The sequence below is a fragment of the Oryctolagus cuniculus genome, chromosome 4 (genome assembly GCF_051225735.1).
Source record: "Oryctolagus cuniculus isolate XC-2025 breed Fujian yellow rabbit chromosome 4, ASM5122573v1, whole genome shotgun sequence".
NCBI lineage: Eukaryota > Metazoa > Chordata > Mammalia > Lagomorpha > Leporidae > Oryctolagus > Oryctolagus cuniculus.
In genome coordinates, this window is record NC_142870.1 from 4,444,093 (window position 1) to 4,466,842 (window position 22,750).

At 51.8% G+C, this 22,750-nt stretch overlaps 1 protein-coding gene and 1 long non-coding RNA gene across 6 annotated transcripts in view; one reads left to right on the top strand and one right to left on the bottom strand.

Annotated features, from left to right (window-relative positions):
* The window catches only part of DSCAM (DS cell adhesion molecule), a 718,036-nt gene that overhangs the window by 125,246 nt on the left and 570,040 nt on the right, over window positions 1-22,750 (top strand). For all 3 annotated transcript variants that reach the window (XM_089330520.1, XM_070071799.2, XM_089330521.1), the window contains exon 3: window positions 11,988-12,134. In XM_089330520.1, the coding sequence (XP_089186646.1) occupies window positions 11,988-12,134 (147 nt within the window). The remainder of the gene's footprint in view (window positions 1-11,987; window positions 12,135-22,750) is intronic.
* LOC103345705 (uncharacterized) lies at window positions 15,226-22,268 on the bottom strand. Of its 3 annotated transcripts, XR_011387676.2 has the most exons (4): window positions 22,019-22,268; window positions 21,381-21,560; window positions 15,941-16,154; window positions 15,226-15,322 (listed from the first exon to the last, which is right to left on the bottom strand). It is a non-coding gene; the product is annotated as an uncharacterized LOC103345705 (long non-coding RNA). The 3 variants fall into 3 exon arrangements; XR_016232229.1 differs by lacking the exons at window positions 15,226-15,322; window positions 15,941-16,154 and adding an exon at window positions 19,731-20,568 and having other exon boundaries at window positions 22,019-22,253; XR_016232228.1 differs by lacking the exons at window positions 15,226-15,322; window positions 15,941-16,154 and adding an exon at window positions 20,575-21,008 and having other exon boundaries at window positions 22,019-22,253.

The window sequence follows — 22,750 nt, forward strand, 5'->3', positions numbered from 1 at the left end:
GCACCCGGGACAGAATCCGGCGCCCCAACCGGGACTAGAACCCGGTGTGCCGGCGCCGCAAGGCAGAGGATTAGCCTAGTGAGCCGCGGCGCCGGCCTCCAAGTCTTGTTCTTAGCAAGGCCCCTCAGTTTCCACGTAGGTCTGGGTGGGTGCCAGCCCTCAGGTGAAGAGGATTCTCCCGTAGCAACAATCTGAATTCTGATATAAAATAAGAACCGGCTGCAGATGGAGCAGCCTTGCCAGGTACCCGTGCTGTCTGTCCTCAGCAAAGGCAGCAGCTGCAGGACTTGGGGTCACCTCAGTCCCCCACGTGATTGCTTCCCCCCAGTAAGCTGTGCTCAGCAACGTTTGGCTGGGACTGCCGATGGTGGCTAGGGTGGAGGCGCAGCTTCCTTCTCCCTTGAATGAGCGCTGAACAAAAACAGAAAGACAAAGCCTATGAACTTGGGGCCGGGAAGGAAGATGGCCCTGGAGAAACTGGAAGTAACAGGGGAGCCTGGGACCGCCGCCTTCCGTCGGGTCACGTTTCTCAGTGGAGGACGCCAGAGTCCGCTCACAGATCTGTCCAGGAGCTTCCTGTGCGGTTGTCCACACGCGGAAGGAGCAAAGATGGATGGACAAGGCCACAGCCCTCCCTTGACATCCGTCAGGCTCCTCTGAGCGCCTTCCCGATGGGGCCTCCAACAGGGATAGCCAGAGTCCTGCCAAGTTGACCAGGTTCCTCCGTCTGTGATGTGGCAATGTTGGGCCACCTTTAGCCAGAATCCGACTGGACCCTTTTGGCAAGGGATCCCCTAACCTTGATGTCCCCTCTCAGCCATTACCCATCACAGACCCCTTTCCCTGCTCACTGCCCCTAAATCCCCACTTGTCCTCGTTGTGTTTGGAGTTAGATTGCTCTCCCCTAAAACCGTCCTGACCCTCATTGTAGCAGACCTGCATGAGGTCCCCTTTACCTTGTTAACAGTGTTGGAGGAATTTCGCTTTCACACTAAGCCTGTGGTGTGACTGCCTAGTGCAGTATTAGCAGTAGAAAGAGTTGAGCTGTGCAACTGTGAGCTGATTGCTAAGTGAAAGAGGCCCGTCTGGAAAGGGAGATGCAGTAGGTGTCCTGGCTGGATTTCTGGAATTGGCTTCTGGAATTGGCATGCTCTGGACACGGTGGAAGGATCGGCAGCTCCCGGGAGCCGGCAGTTAGGGAGGGAGGACGGCACACAGGTGAGCAGAGGGGATTATTAGGACAGGGCAGCTCTACACAATGCAGTGAGCAGCTGTGTGGCGTCATGCCTAGGCTGGGAGTCCATCTGAACTGTGGACTTCCGCTAACACAGTGGACTCCTCCAAGAATCGTAACAAATGTGTCATACAAACACAAAATGCTAGTATAAAATACAGATGAGGTAGAGAGAAACATATGGACACTCTGTGAAGTTTCTCTATAACCTGAAAAACGTTCTAGAAAAAAACAAAATCTATTAAAAAATACCTAAAGATACTGCAGGTAGATTAATGTCTAAATTGAGCCTCCAGGGAAAGGGATCGAGAGGCTGAAAAGAAAAAAATAAAGGGGAGTGTAGAAATGCATGCCAAAGTTTCCAGAATCATGAAAACCCACAGATCCACAAGGCTCAAGGAATCCCAGCCTCAAAATATGTGCGAGAAATATACAAAGTCACATTGCCGTAAAACTTCTCAGAGCCCGTGGTAAAGAGAAAATGTCACAAACAGCCTCAAAAGAGAAGCGCATCACACACAGAGGAAACATAAGGGTGACAGTAGATTCCTGTAATCTGAAAAGCTGGGATTCTATACCCAGTGGGAACAGATTTCAAAACTGAAGATGAAAGAAAGGCTTCCTCAGACGTGCAAAAATGGACAGAATTCATTAGCTGCTGACACCCACTTCTAGAAAAGTCCTACAGGCAGAAGAAAATTCACACCTGATGGAATCCTGGATGTGCTCAAAGACGAGAATGGAAATGGAAGCCATGTGGCCAAATAATCCAACTTTCCAAGATCGAGAGTCCTTTCAAAGGTGGTTGGCTGCTTCCATAAAAACAATAATGCACGGTTTGTGGCATACGAGGAGTTAAAATGTATGACAGAAATAGCATGAAACCCAAGACGTGGAGTGTAAGGTTGTTGGGCTGTTGGGCTGTATGGGAATATGTGTAATATCTCCTTGTGTATGATGACAAATGACAGAGTATACTTTAAAACCTAAAGGAATGCTAACGTCACAAAACAGAGTTATAGCTAATAAACCGATAAGGGAGAAAAAATAGAATTATTAAATGATACTCAACCCAGAACAAGTAAGAAAAAGGGAACTAAGACTGGATGGTGAAAATAGAAACCAAACAGCAAGCTGACAGGCTTAAGTCTGATCCCATCACTGTTGCTATTAAATGCTTATGCTCCTGTCATCTGAATTAAAAGGCATAGATTGCCAGCCTGGACTCAGCATCACCTAAAAGAAATACCATTTAAATATAAAGACACAACTTGATTAAAGGTGAAAGAATGGGAGAAAATACCGCATGTGCACCAGAGCCAATCGGGCTACTCCAAAGGAAGTCATGCGAGCTGAAGTAGGTACCCTCCTGTCAAACACAGTGTGCTTCAGCTCCAGGAAGGCTTCTGGAGTGAAACAAAGTCACTTCATGGTGGGAAAGGGACTCATTACTTAAAAGGACATGACTGTTCTGAATGTTTATGCCTCTAACAAGAGAATTTCAAAATATATGAAATAAAAACTGGTGGCCTGCAGAAGAAACAGAACCGCCTACGGCTGAAGACTTCAATACCATTGATGCTTCTGTCCACTGATAGAAGTGGACAGAAAAGCAGTAAGGATGAAGAGTGACACCTGCCAATCAATTTGACTCAAGTAACGTTTAAGTGAACGGAGCCCGATCCAACAATAACATGATACTCATGTTCTTCTGGGACACACAGATGTTGGCTAACAAGGACCATATTCTGGCAATAAAATATCCTCAGTACTTTTTTAAAAAGTTTAAGTGTGTTCTTTGATGCCAGTGGAAATGGCATTCAAGTAGAAATCACTAACTGCAGCATTTCTGGGAATTCCTCCTATCTCCATGGTAAATGTACTTCTAAATCCTCTGCATACCAGAAATAAAGAGGATGTGGAAGAGGAGATGGAGCAAGGAAGAAATTAGAAAGATTTTGGAACTGAGTTAAATTGAACACAAAATAGTCTAAGAATTACAGGTTCACCACTAAAGCCACATTGAGGAGACTGCAGCTCTAAAGTCCATACTAAAAAGAAAGCAAATGCCTCAAATAGTTATCATAGCCTCTATCTCAACACTAGAAAAGAGAATGAAATTAAAAGAATAAGAAGAGAGACATAATAAAGATCACTGTGGAAATCAGTAAGTCGTAAAAGAGAGAAACATTAGAGGAAATCCGTGAAACCGAAAGTCAGATCTTTGAAAGAAGTTCATAAGAGTGATGTACGGATGGCCCGAGTGAAGAGGAAAGCGTGGGGAGGCAAGTGGGTCACATCAAGGAAGAGGGGTGGCATCGCTGTGTTTTCCAGACACTGACATAGTAATGCAGGGACATACAGAACAAGCACGCGCCGACAGACTCGACACTGAGATGAAAAGAAAAGCCCCTAAAACATGAAATACCAACACTCAGGAAGAAAATATAAACTGAATACCTGACATCTGTTAGAGAATTTTAACTTGCAGGCAAAGTCTTCCTGCCATGAAATTCTAGGATCAAATGGCTTCACTATTGAATTTCACTCAACATTTCAGGGGGAAACAAAAAGTCTAAGCATTTTTTCAAAATGTTGAAGAAATTAGAATAATGGTCAAATCAGTTTACGAGGTCAAAATGGATGCTGAACAAGACACATTACTGGAAAAGAAAACCAGAGACAGACACCTTCTGTGACTATGGGTGTAAAACCTTAAAGGATGAAGCGTCCTGAACATGCAGGGCCTACCTCTGGAGTGCAGCATTAGTTTCATATATTTCTAAAGATTTATCTATTTTACTTGAAAGGCAGAGTTACAGAGAGGCCGAGACAGAATGAGAGAATGAGAGAGAGAGGGAAGGAGAGAGAGAGGGGGAGGGACAGAGTAAGGGGGGAGGGGTCTTCCATCCCTGGTTCACTCCCAAAATGACCGCAACAGCCGAAGCTGAGCTGATTCAAAGGCAGGAGCCAGGAGCTTCTACCAGGTCTCCCACGTGGGTGCAGGGGCCCAAGCACTTGGGGCACCTTCTACTGCTTTCCCAGGCCATAGCAGAGAAGCAGATCAGAAGTGGAGTAGCTGGGACTCAAACCAGAGCCCATATGGGATACTGGCACGGTAGGCAGCAGCTTTACCTGCTACACCACAGCGCCGGCCCCTAGTTTCATATTTGATGGTTCTCCAGTGTGAGTCATCACATTATTTTGAAAGTGATCATTGGAGCATTCCCACTGGTACAGAAAGGCTTGATAGGGGCTGGCGTTGTGGCATAGCGGGTAAAGCCACAGCCTGCGATGCCGCATCCCATATTGGCTCTGGTTCGTGTCTTGGCTGCTCCCTTTGCAATCAGCTCCATGATAATGGCCTAGGAAAAGCAGCGGAAGAAGCCCAGATGCTTGGGCCCCTGCTACCCACATGGGAGACCTAGAAGAAGCTCCTGGCTCCTGGCTTCTGCCTGGTCAAGCGCTGGCTGTTGCAGCCATCTGGGGAGTGAACCAACAGGTGGAAGATCTCTCTCTCTCTCTGTCCCTCTCTCTCTCTCTAATTCTGAATTTCAAATAAATAAATCAGTCTTTACAAATAAAGGAAAGCGTTGACAAAAATCCAGTATCTACTATAACAATAATGAAAATAATAAAAACCACTTAGAAAACTAGGAGTAGTTTCCTCAATCTGATGAAATACTGAGGTAGCATCATATTTAATGTCTAAAGAGTAAATGCTTTCTTCGAAGGTGAAGAACAATACCAACGTCTGTAATCTCACCACTTCCATTCCAAGAGGTTCTCACCAGGACAATAGGACAAGAAAAAGAGGAAGAAATGACCTGGACTGAAAAGAGAGAATTTCACATGTCTTTTTTATAGATGGCAATCATCAATATGGGAAATCTAGTGGAATACACAAAAAGTTACTGGAAATAAAAATGTCTCGGTATCATGGTATACAAGGTTAACACACACACACACACATACACACACACACAAATAATAGGTAGAAATTTTTGAAAACATTAGAATCAAAACCCAAGAAATACTTGGGAATAAGTCTGGCCAAACAAGTAAAAGACTTATGGACTCAAAACCAAACAAAACCAAAGAAGATGGAAATAAAAGGAGAAATAACTTTTCTGTCTTGCCTTGGAGAATTCAGTGTTATTAAGATGTCAGTCACCGGCGCCACGGCTCACTAGGCTAATCCTCCGCCTTGCAGTGCCGGCACACAGGGTTCTAGTCCCGGTCGGGGTGCCGGATTCTGTCCCAGTTGCCCCTCTTCCAGGCCAGCTCTCTGCTGTGGCCCGGGAGTGCAGTGGAGGATGGACCAAGTGCTTGGGCCCTGCACCCCATGGGAGACCAGGAGAAGCACCTGGCTCCTGCCTTCGGATCAGCGCGGTGCGCCGGCCACGGCGGCCATTGGAGGGTGAACCAACGGCAAAGGAAGACCTTTCTCTCTGTCTCTCTCTCTCTCTCTCTGTCTCACTGTCCACTCTGCCTGTCAAAAAAAAAAAAAAAAAAAAAAAAGATGTCAGTCTCCACAAAATGGTCTACAGACTCAGCACCACCCCACCGAAAACATCAGCAGCCATTTTTAAAGCCTTTGTTTAAAAAATAAAAACAAACTGATGAGTGGATTCTAGAATTCATGTGGAAGTACAAAGAACCTAAAATAGCCAGAGTTACCTTGGAAAAGGAGTAGTTGTTTAGGAAGGCTGCACTACCCATCTTCAGTACTTGCAATAAAGATAGCTGCTGTCTGTGTAAGTAATATGAAGTAGCTTAGAAGCAGACCCACACATGTCTGAACAGCTAAAACGTGAGCAAAGTGCACAGCAATTCAGGGGACAAAGGACGATCAGGTCAACAGATGATGCTGGAAAAATCATTATCCACGTGCCGTGCCCCAGAGTGAAGACTGACACAAAATGGATCATAGGGATAAATACAAACCTAAAACTCTATAACTTCTTGTCAAAAATGAGAACAAATCTTTGTAGTCTTGGGTTGGGTAAAGAATTCTTAGCTATGACCCCAAAAGCACAATTCATTAAACAAGACTATAATGGATTGTATCAAAATCTAAAACTTCTGATCTTCTAGACACTGGTAGGGGAATTAAAAGGGGAGCCATAGCCCCCAAGTAAGTCGTCCTAAAACATGTGTTTGTTAAAGGACATGACTAGAAAGAAATCTGTAAACTCAAGAATTGAACAGAAAGCAGTAACATTGAAGAGACACTTCACCAAAGAAAACACACGCACAGAGCGCTCATGAACTGACGCTTGACCTCGTGCATCGTCAAGGAAATGCAGAGTAAAACCCCCACGAGATAGAAGCTTCCGTCCTCGGTGGAAAATTCAAAGGACCGAGCAGCCCACATCAGTGAGAATGTGGAGCGGCCGGGACCCGCGTGTTCTGCTGGTGGGGGTATAAAAGGGTGAAGCCCCCTGCAGAAACATTTGGGTGGTCTCTCTAAAAACGTCACACCCACTACTATATTCCAGCTATTCTATTCTTAGCAACGTACACAGAGATTATGTTCACAGGCTTTCACGTGACCGCTCCCAGCCACTTTATCTGAGCTCAAGTAGCCTGTCCACAGGCAAATGAGTGGCCAATTGTGGTTCATTCTCCTGGTTGACTGTTACTCAACAGGGAGATGGAACAGGCTGTTCATGCACACAATGGCAGGCAGGAATCTGTGAATAAAGTGTACATGCTGTAGATTCCATTTACACCAAACTCTAGAATGTGCACACAAACCCACGGTGAGGGAAAGCGCAGTAGCTGTTGTCTGAACAGGGGGATCGGGGAGGGTGGGGGGAGGTGTTCTACAAGAGAAGATGGGGGCTTCTGCGTGAAGCACCTGCTCAGGGTCTTGGTGGGCCATCATCTCGATTGTGGAGGTGGACACAGGCCACACACATCAATAACGCAGCCAGCCCTTATTCTTTTTTTTTTTATGATTTATTTGTTTATTGGAGAGGCAGTGTTTCAGTCAGAGAAGGAGGTCTTCCACCCACTGGGTCACCCCCCGCCCCCAGTGGCTACAACAGCTGGAGCTGGGCTGATCCGAAGCCAGGAACTGGAGCTTCTTCCGGGTCTCCCACGTGGGTGCAGGGGCCCAAGCACTTGGGCCATCCTCCACTGCTTTACCAGGACATCAGTAAGGAGCTGGATCGGAAGTGGAGTAACTGTGATTTGAATGGGATACTGGCATACTGGCGCAGGGTGTGGGTGCTTAACCCACTACCCAACAGCGCGGGCCCTCACCCCCTTGTTTATCCTGCGTTCACGTCACCCAACATGGCCCTGAACCCGTGGCCACAAGTAATTACACTAGGGGAGAGAAGTTGACTGAGCTAGGCCGTCAGTTCCTCTGCACTCTGGTTTTCCCAAGGCCATGTGCCAGAGCTCCCAGTGTCATCAGAGGTAGCCCAGGGAGATTCCTCTTACCAGCAGTCAGAAGGGCTCCGTGAATAAGTACAAGGCATCGTGCTAAATACTTGAAGCTGTTTTCTGCTCTGCACAGCCGTGCAAGGCAGATGGGCTCCCATTTTTGATGGAGGAGGCGGAGGCGGAGGCCACTGCGGGGCTGTTGTTGGCTGCCCCTAGCAGCTGAGGTGGGGAGGCGGTCTCCCCTCTGTGCCCTGTGGTGTCTGGACGGCGCCATGCTTCCTTCCGTCTCTCCATCTCTCCCTCCTCCCTGGCTGCCTCACGTGGGCTTCTCATCCTTCAGGGCAGCCGAGGAGCCTCCTCCCTCTCCCGACCACTCCTGGACGTGCGTTCGCATCCCAGCTGTCCCTACATTGCCCACAGACACCCTCGGTCACCCCAGGCCTGAGGTCCTCACCTTTCTATTGTTTCCCTCATTGTTGTGCTACATGGATTTTCCTTCTTCCTTCAGCCGATTGTTCCATAAATGTGAGGGTCTCCGTGGCCCCAGGACGTCGTTCAACATGACAGGTGTTTGAGATGTGCTTTTGATATTTTTCAATTAACAAGTAGTCAGCTGAATCTATTTTTAACATACAACAATTTTTTTTTCTAATAATCTAATGTTGTGTCTTGACCTCTGTCCTCAGATTAGCACTTACCAAATCAGAAGGAAGTTGGGCACCTGCCTGCCTTCCCCCCTCCCCACCCAAAGTCTTATCCATGTGCCTGAGGGCATTGCAACATAAATAACAAGTGAAAACCCGCCAGGGATGCTGGTTGAGAGAGAGACCACCAGGGTGGAAGGCTGTATGTGTTAGTGTCGTCAATGGCACAGTTTCCCTCCTTTTTATAGCAGCAGCCCTGGTTCTGCATTTTCTTCTGTGCTCCACATATTACGAGGTTGGCCTTTTCTAGTAACAATTTTCTCACTAAAATATGAACTGAAGGTTCCCCTTGCTTGCTGATAAGGTTTGAACTGCTGAAATGCTAGGTCTAACAGAGGGATATCTCCCAGTGTACACCAACTGTGTGGTCTCTTGCCCAGTACATAGGACTGGTTTTCCCCCAAAGCCATGTTACCATAGATTCTCTTGATTAACCATGAAGTTTGTAAATTTGAGTAAGGAAGGTGTGGTTTGCCATGGCCACAGTTGGCAGCCCTAAAATCAGATCCCCTGCATTTGTGCACTGATCGCTAAGATCTTGGGTCTGCTGCCCCCAGAGGTTTCCTGGGGGACACTCTAGATCTTCTTCATACAAACACAACTGGGAAACTCGCTCCCTGAGCCCATGACACCTGCTGGGAGCACCTGGAGTCCCTGCTCCTCCGCCTGGATGTGGGGCAAGCTCTCAGGTGTGGTGAGTTCCCTGTGGGACCAAGGGGGCTGGGACCTCACTGAAGCCACACCCACATGTGGTCACGTCCCCTCTGCACCCCACTTCCCGCCGCTGTCCCTGCTGCTCCTGGGATCGCAGCCTCGGTCAGTCACCTGAGCCCAGCTCCTCTTCTCTAGGATCTGCCTGTGGAGAGAACACAGTTTATGACACCAACCGTCAGATTGTAGTGCAGGTGCCAATCAAATTTAAAATAAAGGGTGTTTTGGCCTGTGTCTTAGGTTTCTAACCAGTGTCTGTTTTAGTAATTCCTAGTAGTTGGTTATGGAACAGAGGCGGAATTGGCCCCAGTGTCTTAGGAAGCTAGCGGTGACCCCAGGAAACTTACATCCCTCTGAGCTGAGGACATCCCGACAGATAGTGTGGGCTTGTGCCCCAGGAAGAAACAACTCACTAGAAAGATGGAGATCTCTGATAAAAGCCCACATTTAAACAAAATTAATGAACAGTGGCTATAAATTCAAATGTAGACTATGTTCTACAGAAGGATTAGAAATTCTCTCAGGATGCAAGTTCCGTGCGTCTGTTCATTCTCCAAATACTCCCTGGCACCTCCTACGTGCCAACACTGTTAGAAGTTCTAATATGATGCTTTGAAGGCTTGATATATGGTGGTATTAGTGCAGTGTGTAATCTAGTGTGGCGAGGGGCGGGGGGGGAGAATTTCTTTCTACTGTGGGGTTCAGGGCACCAGGGATGCACACTTCCACAAGAGCTGGGCTGGTTGAGATTAGCCCACAAGGTAGAGGGAGCAAAATTCAAGGGGCTAAAATTGTGGCTCTGGGTGAGGGGCAGCACTGTGGCATAGTAGGCTAAGCCTTCGCCTGTGGTGCCGGCATCCCGTATGGGTGCCGGTTCTAGTCCCGGCTGCTCCTCTTCCAATCCAGCTCTCTGCTGTGGCCTGGGAAAGCAGTAGAAGATGGCCCAAGTCCTTGGGCCCCTGCACCCGCGTGGGAGACCTGGAAGAAGTTCCTGGCTCCTGGCTTTGGATCACTTCAGCTCAGGCCATTGTGGCTGTCTGTGGAGTGAACCAACAGATGGAAGACATTTCTCTCTCTGTCCCTCTCTCTGTAACTCTACCTTTCAAATAAATAGATAAAATAATTTAAAAAACGGTGGCTTTGGGGGAAGTCCTGGCATGGGGGCCTCACTGGGCAGCTAAGGAAAGGAGCATTTTCCCATCTAGGTGTAGGTGCCTGGCCTGAGGGCTCTCCCAGTGCGCTGGGTTTTAGGTGCCAACACTAGGAAAATCCCCATGTGGTCACCCTATATGCTTGTGGCGCCCATGCCCAGGCCTCCTACATGGATGCACGCCTGGTGGGAAGGTGTTCCCTGTGTCTCCTGGAGCAACTTCTGTTTGTTCTTTCCATAGAACTTGTCCCCTTTGTCTTGATTTCTGTTGAAATCTCCCCTCTGTGAGCCACTAGCAAGGTCTGTGAGGTTTGGGAGGTGGAGACATTGCACAGCACAGAAACAAGGTCACAGATTCACACCAGGGTACACAGCTCCAGCTGGAATCATTGGAATCATGTACCTGCCTAGACCCCCCCCATCCCTGTGACAATGGTCTCTCTCGCTCATATTCCACCCCTCATTCTCTCTAGTCTTCTATCCCATTCTCTTCTCTGTCGTCTGCTCTCCACCAAGCTCAAATCCTTGCTTTTAATGAGTTTGATCAGTTTACCTGTCTGTAATTTTTCCCACCCACAGCCACAGACCTCAGCTCTCCCTCAAGGGCTGTGTGTGCGGCTGTCTTCCTGTACAATGTCAGGTCCCTCCCCTGTGCAGAGTGATGCTATTCCTGCAGTCGGACTCTCGGGCACCCTCAGGGGACTTCCTGCCAGGGTGTGGCATTGCCACCTGGCGCATCACCTCACACGGCAGATCTGGTTATGACTCAACTTGAAAAATCTCTCTGGCTTGAGGTTAGAATACAAAATCCTCCAAGTTGGGAAAAAATTAAATACTATGTTAAAAGTACTCTTATCAACGCTGGTCTTACTGAAATTCTCAGTGTATCACGGAGTCACCGCCAGTCCTCCCCCTCTGGGGAGTTCTCCTCTGCCATCAGGAACTTCTCCTAAATTCACCCCTAGCTTTGCAGGGTATCAGTTTCTGTTGAAGTTATCTCACAGGCAGTTTTCTTTTTTCTTTCTTTCTTTTTTTTTTTTTTATTTATTTGACAGGTAGAGCTATAGACAGTGAGTGAGAGAGAGAGAGACAAAGAGAAAGGTCTCCCTTCCATTGGTTCACTCCCCAAATGGCTGCCACGGCCGGTGCCGCGCTGATCTGAAGCCAGGAGCCAGGTGCTTCCTCCTGGTCTCCCACGCGGGTGCAGGGGCCCAAACCACAGCTACTGTAGGCATTTGGGGAGCAAAGTAGTAGATAGGAGACCTCTCTATCACTCTTCTCTGCTTCTCTGCCTTTCAAATAAAGCAAATAAAAAACAGATGATTGATAACATGCCACTTCCCAATTCGTGAAAACTTTGGGGGATCAATGAACTGTTCTGTTATCCTCTTGCACTGGAGAGTACAGTGTGTGTTCCTAATGGGTGTGTATTTATATGCTGAGTGATGAACGATGTAAAATGTGTGTATTTTCCCTTTTCCCTAAGACATATATATGTTGCGCAGTTCATATATTTATAGATGTATGCTACAGTGTATGACGGTACTTCAAAAAGTTCATGGAAATTGAAAGATAAGTTTATTTGGGTAAAAGTTTTTTGAAATTTATGCATACCCCAGGTCTCTAAAAAGTTCATGGAAAATACATATTACGACAAAAGCTAGAATGAATGTAACCATCACATGGAGCTCAGCCTGTGTCTTCACTCCCTACTCCCTGCACGTCTCGGCGTCCTCCCAGCCGTGGGCGGTGGTCACTCTGCATCTCACTGAGCTCTCCCCGTGTCTTCCAGTTTTACGGGAGCCCTATACAGTCCGTGTGGAGGACCAGAAAACCATGAGAGGCAATGTCGCAGTCTTCAAGTGCATTATCCCCTCCTCGGTGGAGGCGTACGTCACGGTCGTCTCCTGGGAGAAAGACACTGTTTCCCTCGTCTCAGGTAAGCCTGGCGTGGCCGGCGAGCGGGGCCGCGGCTCAGCACGTGCAGGCTGGAGCTGAGGTGGCGGCGGGGCTCTGCAATGCGTCCGATACACTTGGGGCTGAAGCTGTGATACCGTGCAGCCTGCTGGAAGTGTTGTAGGTGGCTTTGCGATGGCGTGATTCCGATTTTCCTTGGCGAATTGATGAATGGTTGGGAATTAGTGCCTTGCCCTGGAAAGTGGCCATCATGTCAACTTTTAGGAGGAATCCTGGTTTTATTTCTGCCTCTAGAAGCAGAGAAGTAGCAGTGTTGCTCCTGGCGGAGACCTCAGTGACACAGGCATGACCGATGTTCTGCAGCTAACATCTGGAACGTGGGTGCCCTGATTTTACGCTCGTTGGTCCTTTGCAATGTTGCGAGTTATGTTGTCTCTCTAACCTCTCTCCTGGAGAACCTGTTAAGAATATCTGTTTGGGCGTTGAAGTACGTATTTGTGCAGCCATCATTTCTTGGTTAATGGTGATGCCTGGAAATGAGACTCCCGAAAGCTGAGAGAGAGAGAGAGGGTGTCGCGCTGCCGATGGCACTGGGGAGGCAGGGGGAGCCCGCTCTGTGTGAGGCACCTGGAGACACTACTGCCTACAGGGGCTCGGTTTTCCCGGTTTGTGCTTCCTTGGATGGCGGCTGCTGATTGCTCTAAAAATACGTTGGCTGCTTTTGGAGAATTGTGATGGGTGTGGCGTGTGTCCTGATGCATGTGAGAAGTAGCCGCTGTCCCCACACGTCTGCGTGTGCAAGGCCATGTGTGAGCGTGCACGTGCACACAGCGCTCGCCTTAGGTCATTCTTGACCCACAGCGACGTTCGTCGATTTCCTGGGAGCTCGCCCCTCCCAGAGGATGGTTCCTCAGCTTACTGATGGGCTGTCGGACGTGGGTTCTCATCCAACAAGGATCAGAGGCCCCCTCAGAGATCCAGACCAAGGCGGAAATAGTTTGTCTTTGGAGGACACACTGGGATGCAATGGTAGTTTCTGTTTGTCTTGCAAGTGTCTCTACAGAGAATTCAAAATCCCTCACGCTTCAGTGAGCAAGCAACTCCTTGCTATTACATTGATTAATCATCATAACTTGTTCACCTACAGTACTGAAAACTGTCCATTACGTGATGGCAGTAATCAGAGCAGAGACGCCCCTCGACACTTTCGTCGGCTCCTGTGTGTCCACAGCTTCCTGGTCTTAATCGCCTCTCCTTAGGGGTCAGTTTTCCGAATGGCAGGTGGCCAGATTCAATGATGGCTCTCTGCCAGAGCTCTCAAGTTCACAAGATTCGGGGGTGCAGATCCCAAGGGGGAAGCCCTGGGGACTGCAGTTCAAGGCTCCCACCCTCTGGGGCGAGGCGGAGGGAGCCTCTACCAGTTCTTAATACCGACATCCATGTTTGGGGCCTCTCGGGCAGAAGAAGAACACATAGGAGAGTGGCCATGTGCCTGGTAGTGCTTTCACATGCGGGTGACATGTGGCGTTTCTGTCCACCTTTCATGGCCAAAGCAAGTCCCACAGCCACGTCTGACTTCCAGTGGGTCCTGTGCGTGGTAGCCAAGAGCTGGAAGCTGGTGAGAGCTAGACGGGCCTGGCACGTGGTGTCCCACCTCTGCCACCACGTGCTGTGTGTGTCCTGTCTCCTCCAGTGTCTCGGACTTGGGCTGGATGCCCAGGCAGTGCTTGGGTGTTTGCAATCTGTGGAAATGGACTTGATGCTTTCTCTGCAGAGTGGGGCGATGCTACTACACACAGTGCAGACTCCAGGGTCGGCAGCGCCAAGTCCTCTCTCAGGCATGGGTGGGGCTCTGTCCTTTGGTAAAATCATCTGCCTCCCATTCATCTATCTACATGAATGAATGAATGAATGAATGAGGGGGGGGGAGGGAGGCAGGCAGGCTGAGACTCACACACACACAGAGGTATCGAGTTTCCATCTGCTGGTTCACTCCACAAATGGCCCCAACAGCTAGGGCTGGGCCAGGCTGGAGCCGGGAGCCTGGAACTCCATCCTCCCGCATGGGTGCAGGGGCCCAAGCACTCGGGCCAACTTCCACTGCTGTCCCTGGGCACATTAGCCCAGAGCCAGATTGAAAGTGGAGCAGCCAGGACTTGAACCGGCGCCCACATGGGATGCCAGCATTGCAGGTGGTAACTTAACTCACTGCACCACAATGCCAGCCTGACATCCCAAGTTCAAAGGCAGTGATACACACTGGAGCTGAGCTTTTCTTCCCTGCAGAGCTCTGGAGAAGGAGCACATGCCGGGCATGTGTCTGCTTGAGGAGGACAGGAGCAGAGGTCAGGCATCGGGAGAAGCAGGAGAGGGAGGGGAGGTTTCACACACACGTAGTGAAACCTGCGTCTCATAACCTGAGCATAGGATGGCTTTCAGGACAGGCGTTAGGCACAGCTGTTACAGACGCTGCTTGGGACAACCGCATCCTGTTTCGGAGCGCTTCCAATTCCTGTTTCCTGCTTAATGCACCCTGGGCAGCAGCAGTGAGGACCGGGACTCTCTGCCACCCACATGGGAGACTTGAGTGGAATTTCAACCTCTTGGCTTCAGCTTGGCCCAGACCAGCTATTGGGCTATCATGAGCATTTGGAGAATGAACCATGCATGGGAGTGTTCTCTCTCTCTCTCTCTCTCTCTCTCTCTCTCTCTCTCTCTCTCTCTCTCTCTCTCTCTCTCCGTCTGTCTTTCTGCCTTTCGAATGAATTCAATACTTATCTTTTTAACTGATCTGGAAAATGGCAATAGGACCCCAGAGCAGAGCAGTGATTTGTCCGTACAAAGTCTGGACATTAACCTGTAACTCAGTCCCGGGTGCTGAGCCCCACCTGTCACGCCTGCCCCTGGAAGGAGCCCACGAAGCCTCTGGGGCGACAAAGTGGTCAAAGACGTTGGCAACTTCATGGACAGGCCAGTTTCAGATGGTCTCTCTGGGGAGGGCTCCGTTTCCCTCCGGTGCTAAGACAGGGCACAACAGAGGCAAGAGGGGCTCCCGGGAGGAACCTGGGGTCTCCGTCTTCTTCATCCAAAGGGCTGGGCACCTGGAGAAGCCGTGTTGGGGGGCTCAGAGGGACCAGGAAGGGGGGAGCTTTTCTGAGTTAGCACCAAGTCCAGGAGGATGTCCTGAGTGCTGTGTGCACAGTAGGAGATCTGTAACAGGAGGTGGGGGTGAGTGTCTGCTTTGTCAATTATCCCAGCCCTGCAGTGCCCTGAATTCTTTTGCTGTGTGCCTGGCATGGTCGCCAGCCAAGCTCCCCGTGCCTGTGGTGGCCTGGTCATCCCCGCCTGCGGTATAGCTGGTGGGATATTCGTCCCCAGAAACATTCCTCCTTGGCCCTGAGCACTTCCTTGGTGGCCGATTCTGCCCAGAGCAAACAGGGATGGACTAAGCTGGACATCAGCAAAAGCCTGGGCAGGCCCCTCCCACTCCCACAGGGAGCTGGGCGTGGTATCAGAGTGGGTGGGGCAGGGAACTTAGGGAGCCGAGGCTGCCGGCAGCCAGGAAGTGGGTCAGTGGCTGCCCCTGTTTCTGCTGGCACTACACTGCAGCCTGTGTGTCCTGGCGATGCTGGTGGTCAGCCTGAGGGTCCCGAGGCCCTTGGGGAAGCCAGAGCAGCCAAGGCTGCTTCCACTGAGAGCCCGGGGTGTTCACAAGTCTCTGGGTCAGGGCTCCCGGAAAATCATGGTTGAGCTAGCGGAATAGCTTACAGATCGCTTTTCAATGTGAAGAAACATTTAAAGAGACGCGCAGGGTTCCTCTGAGCTCACCTTACTCACTTCCGCCCTCGATCTTGCTGGAGACAATAGATGGGAGGCGTGGGGGAGAGAAGCCAGGCCCCTGTCTGGCTGGGCCCTAATGGGGTGTTTGCAGCAGCCTGAGGCTTGCTCTCTCCAGGGCCTGCCTTGATTTCTGCCCAGAGGAGGCTTCACCGGCCTGAGCCGAGAGCGGGGGTCCAGTTGTCCCTCCTGGTCCTGTGAGGTCCTGAGGTTAGCAAGGACGTAAATGAGTTAAATGGCTTTGAGCCAGCTTTGGAGAGAATATTCCAACATTCTAGAGATGGGAATCCCGTAATTGTCCCGTAGGAAGTGGAGCGGTGGAGCAGCTGCCGCTGCCGGCCATCTGCCCGGGCCTTCCCCGGGGGCTTGGGGCCCCATGTGCAGAGCCTTTGCTTGGGGACTCTGGTCCGGGGGAGGACAGGAGGCCCAGACACGGAAGGGCCAGGCTCTCAGCATCCCCGAAGACTGTCAGACATCTGACCTGTTGTCCTCCTCGCTCATGCAAACGGGCGAGGACACGCAGTCCTCCCCGCGTCTGTGTGCGTCTCCTCAAGCTTCCTTGTCGCTCTCCTGCTTCAGCCACGAGGACTGCCTTTCAAATATCAGAGTGGCAAGTAGCCCCCCGTACCTAGAGCGGTGTGGACGCCACGCGTGCCCGGGGTGCAGCCCTGCTGAGATCCCAGGGCGGAACAATGGCACCTGCTTTCCACGCAGGTTCCGATCCACCAGCTCCTTGTGCCTTTCTTGCCGATTAGGACAGCCGGCAATGCAGGAGCCCGGCGCATCTCTGCTGCTTCTGATAAGATTGTGAGAATCTCACCAGGGGATTCGCTACATTAACATCAAAGACACAGCCCAAGGGTAACCGGATTTGGGAAATGGAAAAGGCAAACATTTTACTATTCCCGGAGAAAGCGCCTCCCTCCCTGGCAGCGTCCTGATTCGCTGTCCCTGTCCATAGTGGGTCCAGGCGAATCTTATCAGCTGGATCAGTAAGCAGGGGGATCTTCTTCCTGGGTGTTGGGTCAAAGGGAACTGCTTTCTGCCCACGTTAAACATCAAAGGATGCAGAACCAGTCCTCCGCGTGAAACGCCCGCTCTGGTTCCTGGGCGCTGTTTGGGTCTGGACATCGCTGATAACACAGGCGTCTGGGATTTCCGGAAGCACCCTGCTCCCTCCTAGAAGGCTCAGGGTGCTGGTCCATGGCGGGCAGTGGGCAACAGACTCCCGGAGCCTGCCTGGGGAGGGAGCGGGGCTCGGAAGAGGGGATTCTTCAGGGGCATCTGCGTTTGCGTTTCAGGAAGGGAGAGACAATTCAGCGAGACAGGCAGATTCTGCGAGGCTTACTTCGGCACACTCCAGCAAAGCAGAACTGAGTGCGATCCCTTCCCCTCTGCAGGAGAGAGCGGCCCAGGTGGGGGCGAGGCCGGGAGGGAGACACAGCGGCTGCAGTGTGGCTGCGGCAGGCAGCGCTGCGGGGAGGCGCCCCTGCCTGCTCAGGCCCGTGCGTTCTGAGTGCACTGACCTCACTCAGCGTGTCCAGAGCCTTGTGCCGCCGGCCTGTGGGTCAGCGCCTTGTGCAGACCCCGCTCTGCCTTCCAGGGCGTGTGAGTGAAAGGGGCTCGATCGACCTTAAGGTCATGGAGGAAACAAAGCAGCTGCCAGCCTGGAAGCCTGGGCTGGGGTCTCACACGGGGCGGCAGAGCGGAGAGCATTTCTTTACCATTCTCTTGTAGGAAACAGTAGCTCCTTTGTTGCATCTGCTACCTGGCATCTTCTAACCTTCGGTTTGCATCCGTCGTCAGTACACGGGGACCTCATTTCAAGCACGCAAGGTTATCCTTAGTGGAGGGTAGGAGGGTAGGCACTGTGCCCTGTGCACAGGCTCTGATGTGCCCATAGCGTGGCAAGAGAATACAGCTGATGTGGTTTGGGAAGACGACAGATGTCAACTGCTCACAGGGTGTGTTTCGGGGCGTGAGGTGACCAAGAAGTGTCTGGAAGGGAGAGTCCTGGTCACTTCGTTCCCTGAAACCGTTAACTGTGTCAGAACTTTGTCTTGTATATAGCGCTCCCTGAGTTGGTTTTCCGTGTTACGCCATCGCCACTGGGAAGTCGCTAGAACCTGGCTGTTTGCAGGTCAGCCGGGGCCCCTGCAAGACGCTGAATGGGGCCCTGCGTGGTGAGGGGCTGACGCCACTCACGAGACCCAGAAACATTTGGAGGTGAGGGGGCCTGTGGAGCGTTGACCTCCAGAGAGGAGACCATTGCCACTGCCAGAATTGAGGCCGTGCACTGTGGGTGAGGGCCCCGGAGAGCAAGATCCGACTGTGGCTTCTGAGTGACCCAAAGAGAGAGGCAGATGTATACAGAGATCCGTTCACATGGATCTGTACAGAGCAAACCAAAGAGGAAAGTGTGACAGCAAACGTAACCTACAGCATCTCAGGAGGGCTCGTGTCTCCACACGTGTGTGTGAGTGTGCTGTGTGCATTGCATGTGTGGCATGCGTGTGTGTGCACTGGGTATGCTGTGTGCATGGCATATGTCTGTGTGTGTCCACGAGAGGTGTGGAGTGTGCAGTTCTGTGGAGGCACATGGTGTGTGTTGTGTATGGCGTGTGCTGTTGCCCGTGTGTGTCTGTGGGTGTGTGGTGTGTGCTCTGCACGTGTGTGTAGTGTGCACACGTGTGTGTATAAACCCTGCCTGCTATGAAGGTGTTGGGCCCAGAAGCCGGGCTAAAACCCAGGACAATGAGAATCAGACTTTGTAGTTATGATGCAGATTGGCTGAGTGACCCAGGAAAGGGGGTTTCTCCTTTTTTTAAGTTTTATTTTGGATGTGTGCTCACTGGGCATTTCACAGAAGCGCCAGGGGCCCCCGAGACCCCCGCTCTGGGTTCAGTGATTTGCTGGGAGGCTCCACAGGCCCAGGGTGGGGGCGAGTTCCCAGCTGTGGTTCCCTCCAGCCAAAGGACTCGGAGAAAATCGGTGACGGGAAAAGGCATACGGGGTGGAGCTTGGAGAAAGCCGGGCTCAGGCGCCCATGGCCCTGCCCTGGGGGCTATGCAGCGTGCTCTCACCTCCCCCTCCCCACACAGTCGGCTGTGAGACAGCATCGTGTGCCGGGGGCTCAGGGGGACTGGGGCCCAGGGTTCTCGTGGGGGCTGGCTGCGTAGACACCCTATGCCTGGCACACATCAAAATTCCAGACCCTCTCCCCCAAAGACACGAGACACCCCGTGCCAACTGCACTGTTTGCATGGTTTAGGCCGGGGGAGCCCCTCTAATCAGGGTGGTGGGGGCCCTCCCAGCACCTCAGTTCCCAGCGAGGGGCTTCGTGCCCTCTTGACATTTGCAAGGGACGCAGTCTTGGGCGTGCTCATGCGGAATCTTTCCTGGAGGGTGCAGCTGCTTTTGTGATGGGAGCTTGCGTTGTTGCTGGTGTTTTTCATGCATCCAACAAACACTTCTGGAGTAAGCCCATCACCGAATGCTGGGGAAGACGAGCGAATGGGGGGTCTGTGTGTTGAGAACTGCATTGCCTGGCATCCAGACGCCCCGACGTTGGGATGCTCTGACCCAGGTGCCCAAGCGTGTTGCTGCACCGCAGTGCAGCTCTGTGTTCAGCTGTGAGGTCCCTCTCTGGTTCTCCTGTCTCCCCGTGACGTCTGCCTGTTTTCAGACGTAGGAGACGGGTGGCCAGCCGAGGCCGTCAGAGCCCACAGTCTCTGGTCTGTCACTTCTCCATGAGTTGCACCTCAGGGAAGCTGAAGAAGAAGACAGGCCCACTCATAACACCACACCAGGGGGTGCTAGCCACTGTGCCATCCGCGTCATCATTATCACGCCAGACGCGGGCGTCGGAGACCAGGGCTTGCTCAGGCAATGTGCTATGCTACTAGAAAGTAGGACTCAAGATGTAGCAATGTAACTTTGACTCAGTAGTGGATAGGCTCCTGAGTAGTTCAATGTGGACCCACGTGGACCGCACCCCACTCACGGTCTGCGTGCTCTGGGCTCGGTGGCAGGAGCCCCAGAAAACCAGGAGGCAGAGCTGCCGTGGTCGTCGGCGCTCCGTGGCTTTGCTTCTGGACGGGAGCTTCCAGGCTTGCTGTCTCCACCACACCTCAGCAGGCCCCACTCTGGTGGCCGCCACTCTTAACTCCCCTCCTGCAGCCGCGGGACACTGGCACTGATGGCTGCGCTGAGAATGGAGCCTGCTGGTTCTCGGGGCCCTGCCCCCAGCTCCCCACAGTTCTCTGTGTGGCCAGCGGTCTTTCCCAGGCATCTCCTTGGAGTCTGTCAACACCCCATCGCCAGCCTCCTGGCTCTCGTCCACGGCTGCAAACACAGGTCCTCGGGGCAGGCAGCCGGAGTGGGAGCAGCTCCTTGGCCGGCCCCTCCTCCCTCAGACACGGCGCCCTCGTGGCTTCCCTGGCGGGCAGATCTCCGCCCTCCCATTTAATCGCCCAGCACAGTGCTACTGTCCACATTGGTGTACGCTTTTTTTTTTTTTTTAATTTGATCCTGCATTTTCCATTCTGTCTGGTAAGTTGTATTGGATTCAGAAAATCTGTGCATTTTCTGCTTTATTTTTCTGTAAACATTAGGCTGCTCTAAAAATAAAGTCAGTTAAAATATTTTAAAAAATCCCCCTTCAGTGCTGCGCTCACCCCACTCCCCTTGATCCCCGGCCTTGTCCCGGGACCACGTGTCATCAGTTCTGTGCTGCCCCGTCCTCTGTTTGGTACTTACTCCATTTCTTAAGTCACAGGTGCTCGGGTCCCCCAATTTTTTTTAAAGATTTTTTTATTTATTTGAAAGTCAGAGTTACACAGGGAGAGAAGGAGAGGCAGAGAGAGAGAGAGAGAGAGGTCTTCCATCAGCTGGTTCACTCCCCAAATGGCTGCAATGGCCGGAGCTGCGCCAGTCCGAAGCCAGGAGCCAGGAGCTTCTTCCAGGTCTCCCACGTGGGTCCCAGGCCATAGCAGAGAGTTGGATTGAAGTGGAGCAGCCAGGTCTCGAACCGGTGCCCATATGGGATGGGATGCTGGCACTGCAGGCAGTGGCTCTACCCATTACACCATGACACCAGCCCCCACAGGTTCTCAAATTTTAAGGAGACTGTTGCCAGCTTTCAGACCACAGGCCGGCTCCTCCCTCCCTCCCTCTCTCCCTCCTTTCCTTCCTTCCCTTCCTGGGCAAGCTCACTGAGAATAGGACGTCCTCACCTCCATCCTCCACTCTCTGGTTTGGGCGCTGTCTCAGACGCCCGACTTCAGGGGTCAATTCCAAGGCCCCCCCCCCACCCCCGCCCCGATTCAGTTTCTCGCTGACTTCCCTGCAGAGTGAACACTCCTGGTCTTCTCCCTTCTTCAGCTACAGAGCAAAGGGCCCTACACTGGGAGATGTGGACGGTGGGGTTTACCTTCTCATGGTCCGGGGGCCGCGGGGCTGGGTTCTGGAGGGCTGCCTGCCTGCCGGCCTTGCACACGACACCTTCTTGCTGGGTCTCCATGCATCCTTCTCTCAGCGCTTCACTTATGAGGATCCTGGTTCTGCCAGCTTAGGGCTCGTCCTTATGACCTCACTTAACCCTGCTGACTTCCTGTTTAAAACAGTACCCGATGGCTCAGGGCTTCAACGTGGGGCTTAGAAAGGGCCAGGCTGGTCCATAGCAATTGCTCTCCGTTCCATTTCTTCAAAAATACCCTGCACGTGACCTTCTCGCTGAAGACTTCTGTGTTCTTCCCTTGGGTTTGCCTCTTCTCTCCCCACTCAGAAATGTAAGCAGCCACTCTGTCCACTTTCACCCACTTTCTCCACGGGCCCCTTCCTGTCCCCCTGCAGCTCTGCCACCTCGGCCTGGCACCTGCCGTCTCTCCTGGCCCCGCTGGGTCACCCCGGGTGCTCCCTCCTGCACCTCCAGCAGAGCCTGCCCCGAAGGGAACTGGTTTTCCTGCAGCCACAAGCGCACTCCCCTCTGTGTTCTAACTGTGTGGGTTTCCCAGGACTAACGCAACACAAAGCACCACAAACTGGTGCCTTCAAATGACGGAGACTTACTTTCTCACAATTCTGGACGCTGAAAGTCCAAAGCCACGGTGTTGATGGGGCTGTGCCGATGCTGATGGCTCTGGGGAGAATGTGTCCCAGGCCTCCTCCCAGCTCCCGGGTGCACCTGTGATCCTGTGTCACTGCCGTCTCGGCTCCCGTCCTCACACGGCCTTTCTCTCTCTCTCTGTGTCTTTGTGTCTCTCCCTATAAAGACACCAGTCACACTGAACTGAGGACCACCCTGTTCCAGAATGACCTCATCTTAACTCACTGCATCCACAATGACCCTCTTTCCAAATACGGCCGCATTCGGAGGTTCTGGGAAGGAAAGTGATGAGGCTGTGAGAGACCTTATTCAGCTCTCTGCAGTAACAAATCTAACCAGCTCTTTTTTTTTAACCCTTTCTTGCACATATTTTTATCTTTGTTTATTAGATGAGATCCTTAAAAAAATTTTCAAGGGAAATAAACACAAAGCACGCAATCCCATGAGTGTGACAAAGAGTACCCGTAGCCAGCTCCCCCCCACCCCCAGCCTGTCCCCACCTGCGCGGGGGCTGCAGCTGCCCGGCACGCCATCAGCTGCCTCCGCCCCAGCTGTGTGGCCGTCCTGTGTCAGCCCGGGCTGGGAGCCAGACTGGGGACAGGCTCAAGGGCCTCCAGGGCCCACGGTGCAGGGGCAGCAGGCAAATGCTTGGCTTGCATTTTCATAGACTCACTTTCTGAGTTACTTCTGTAGAT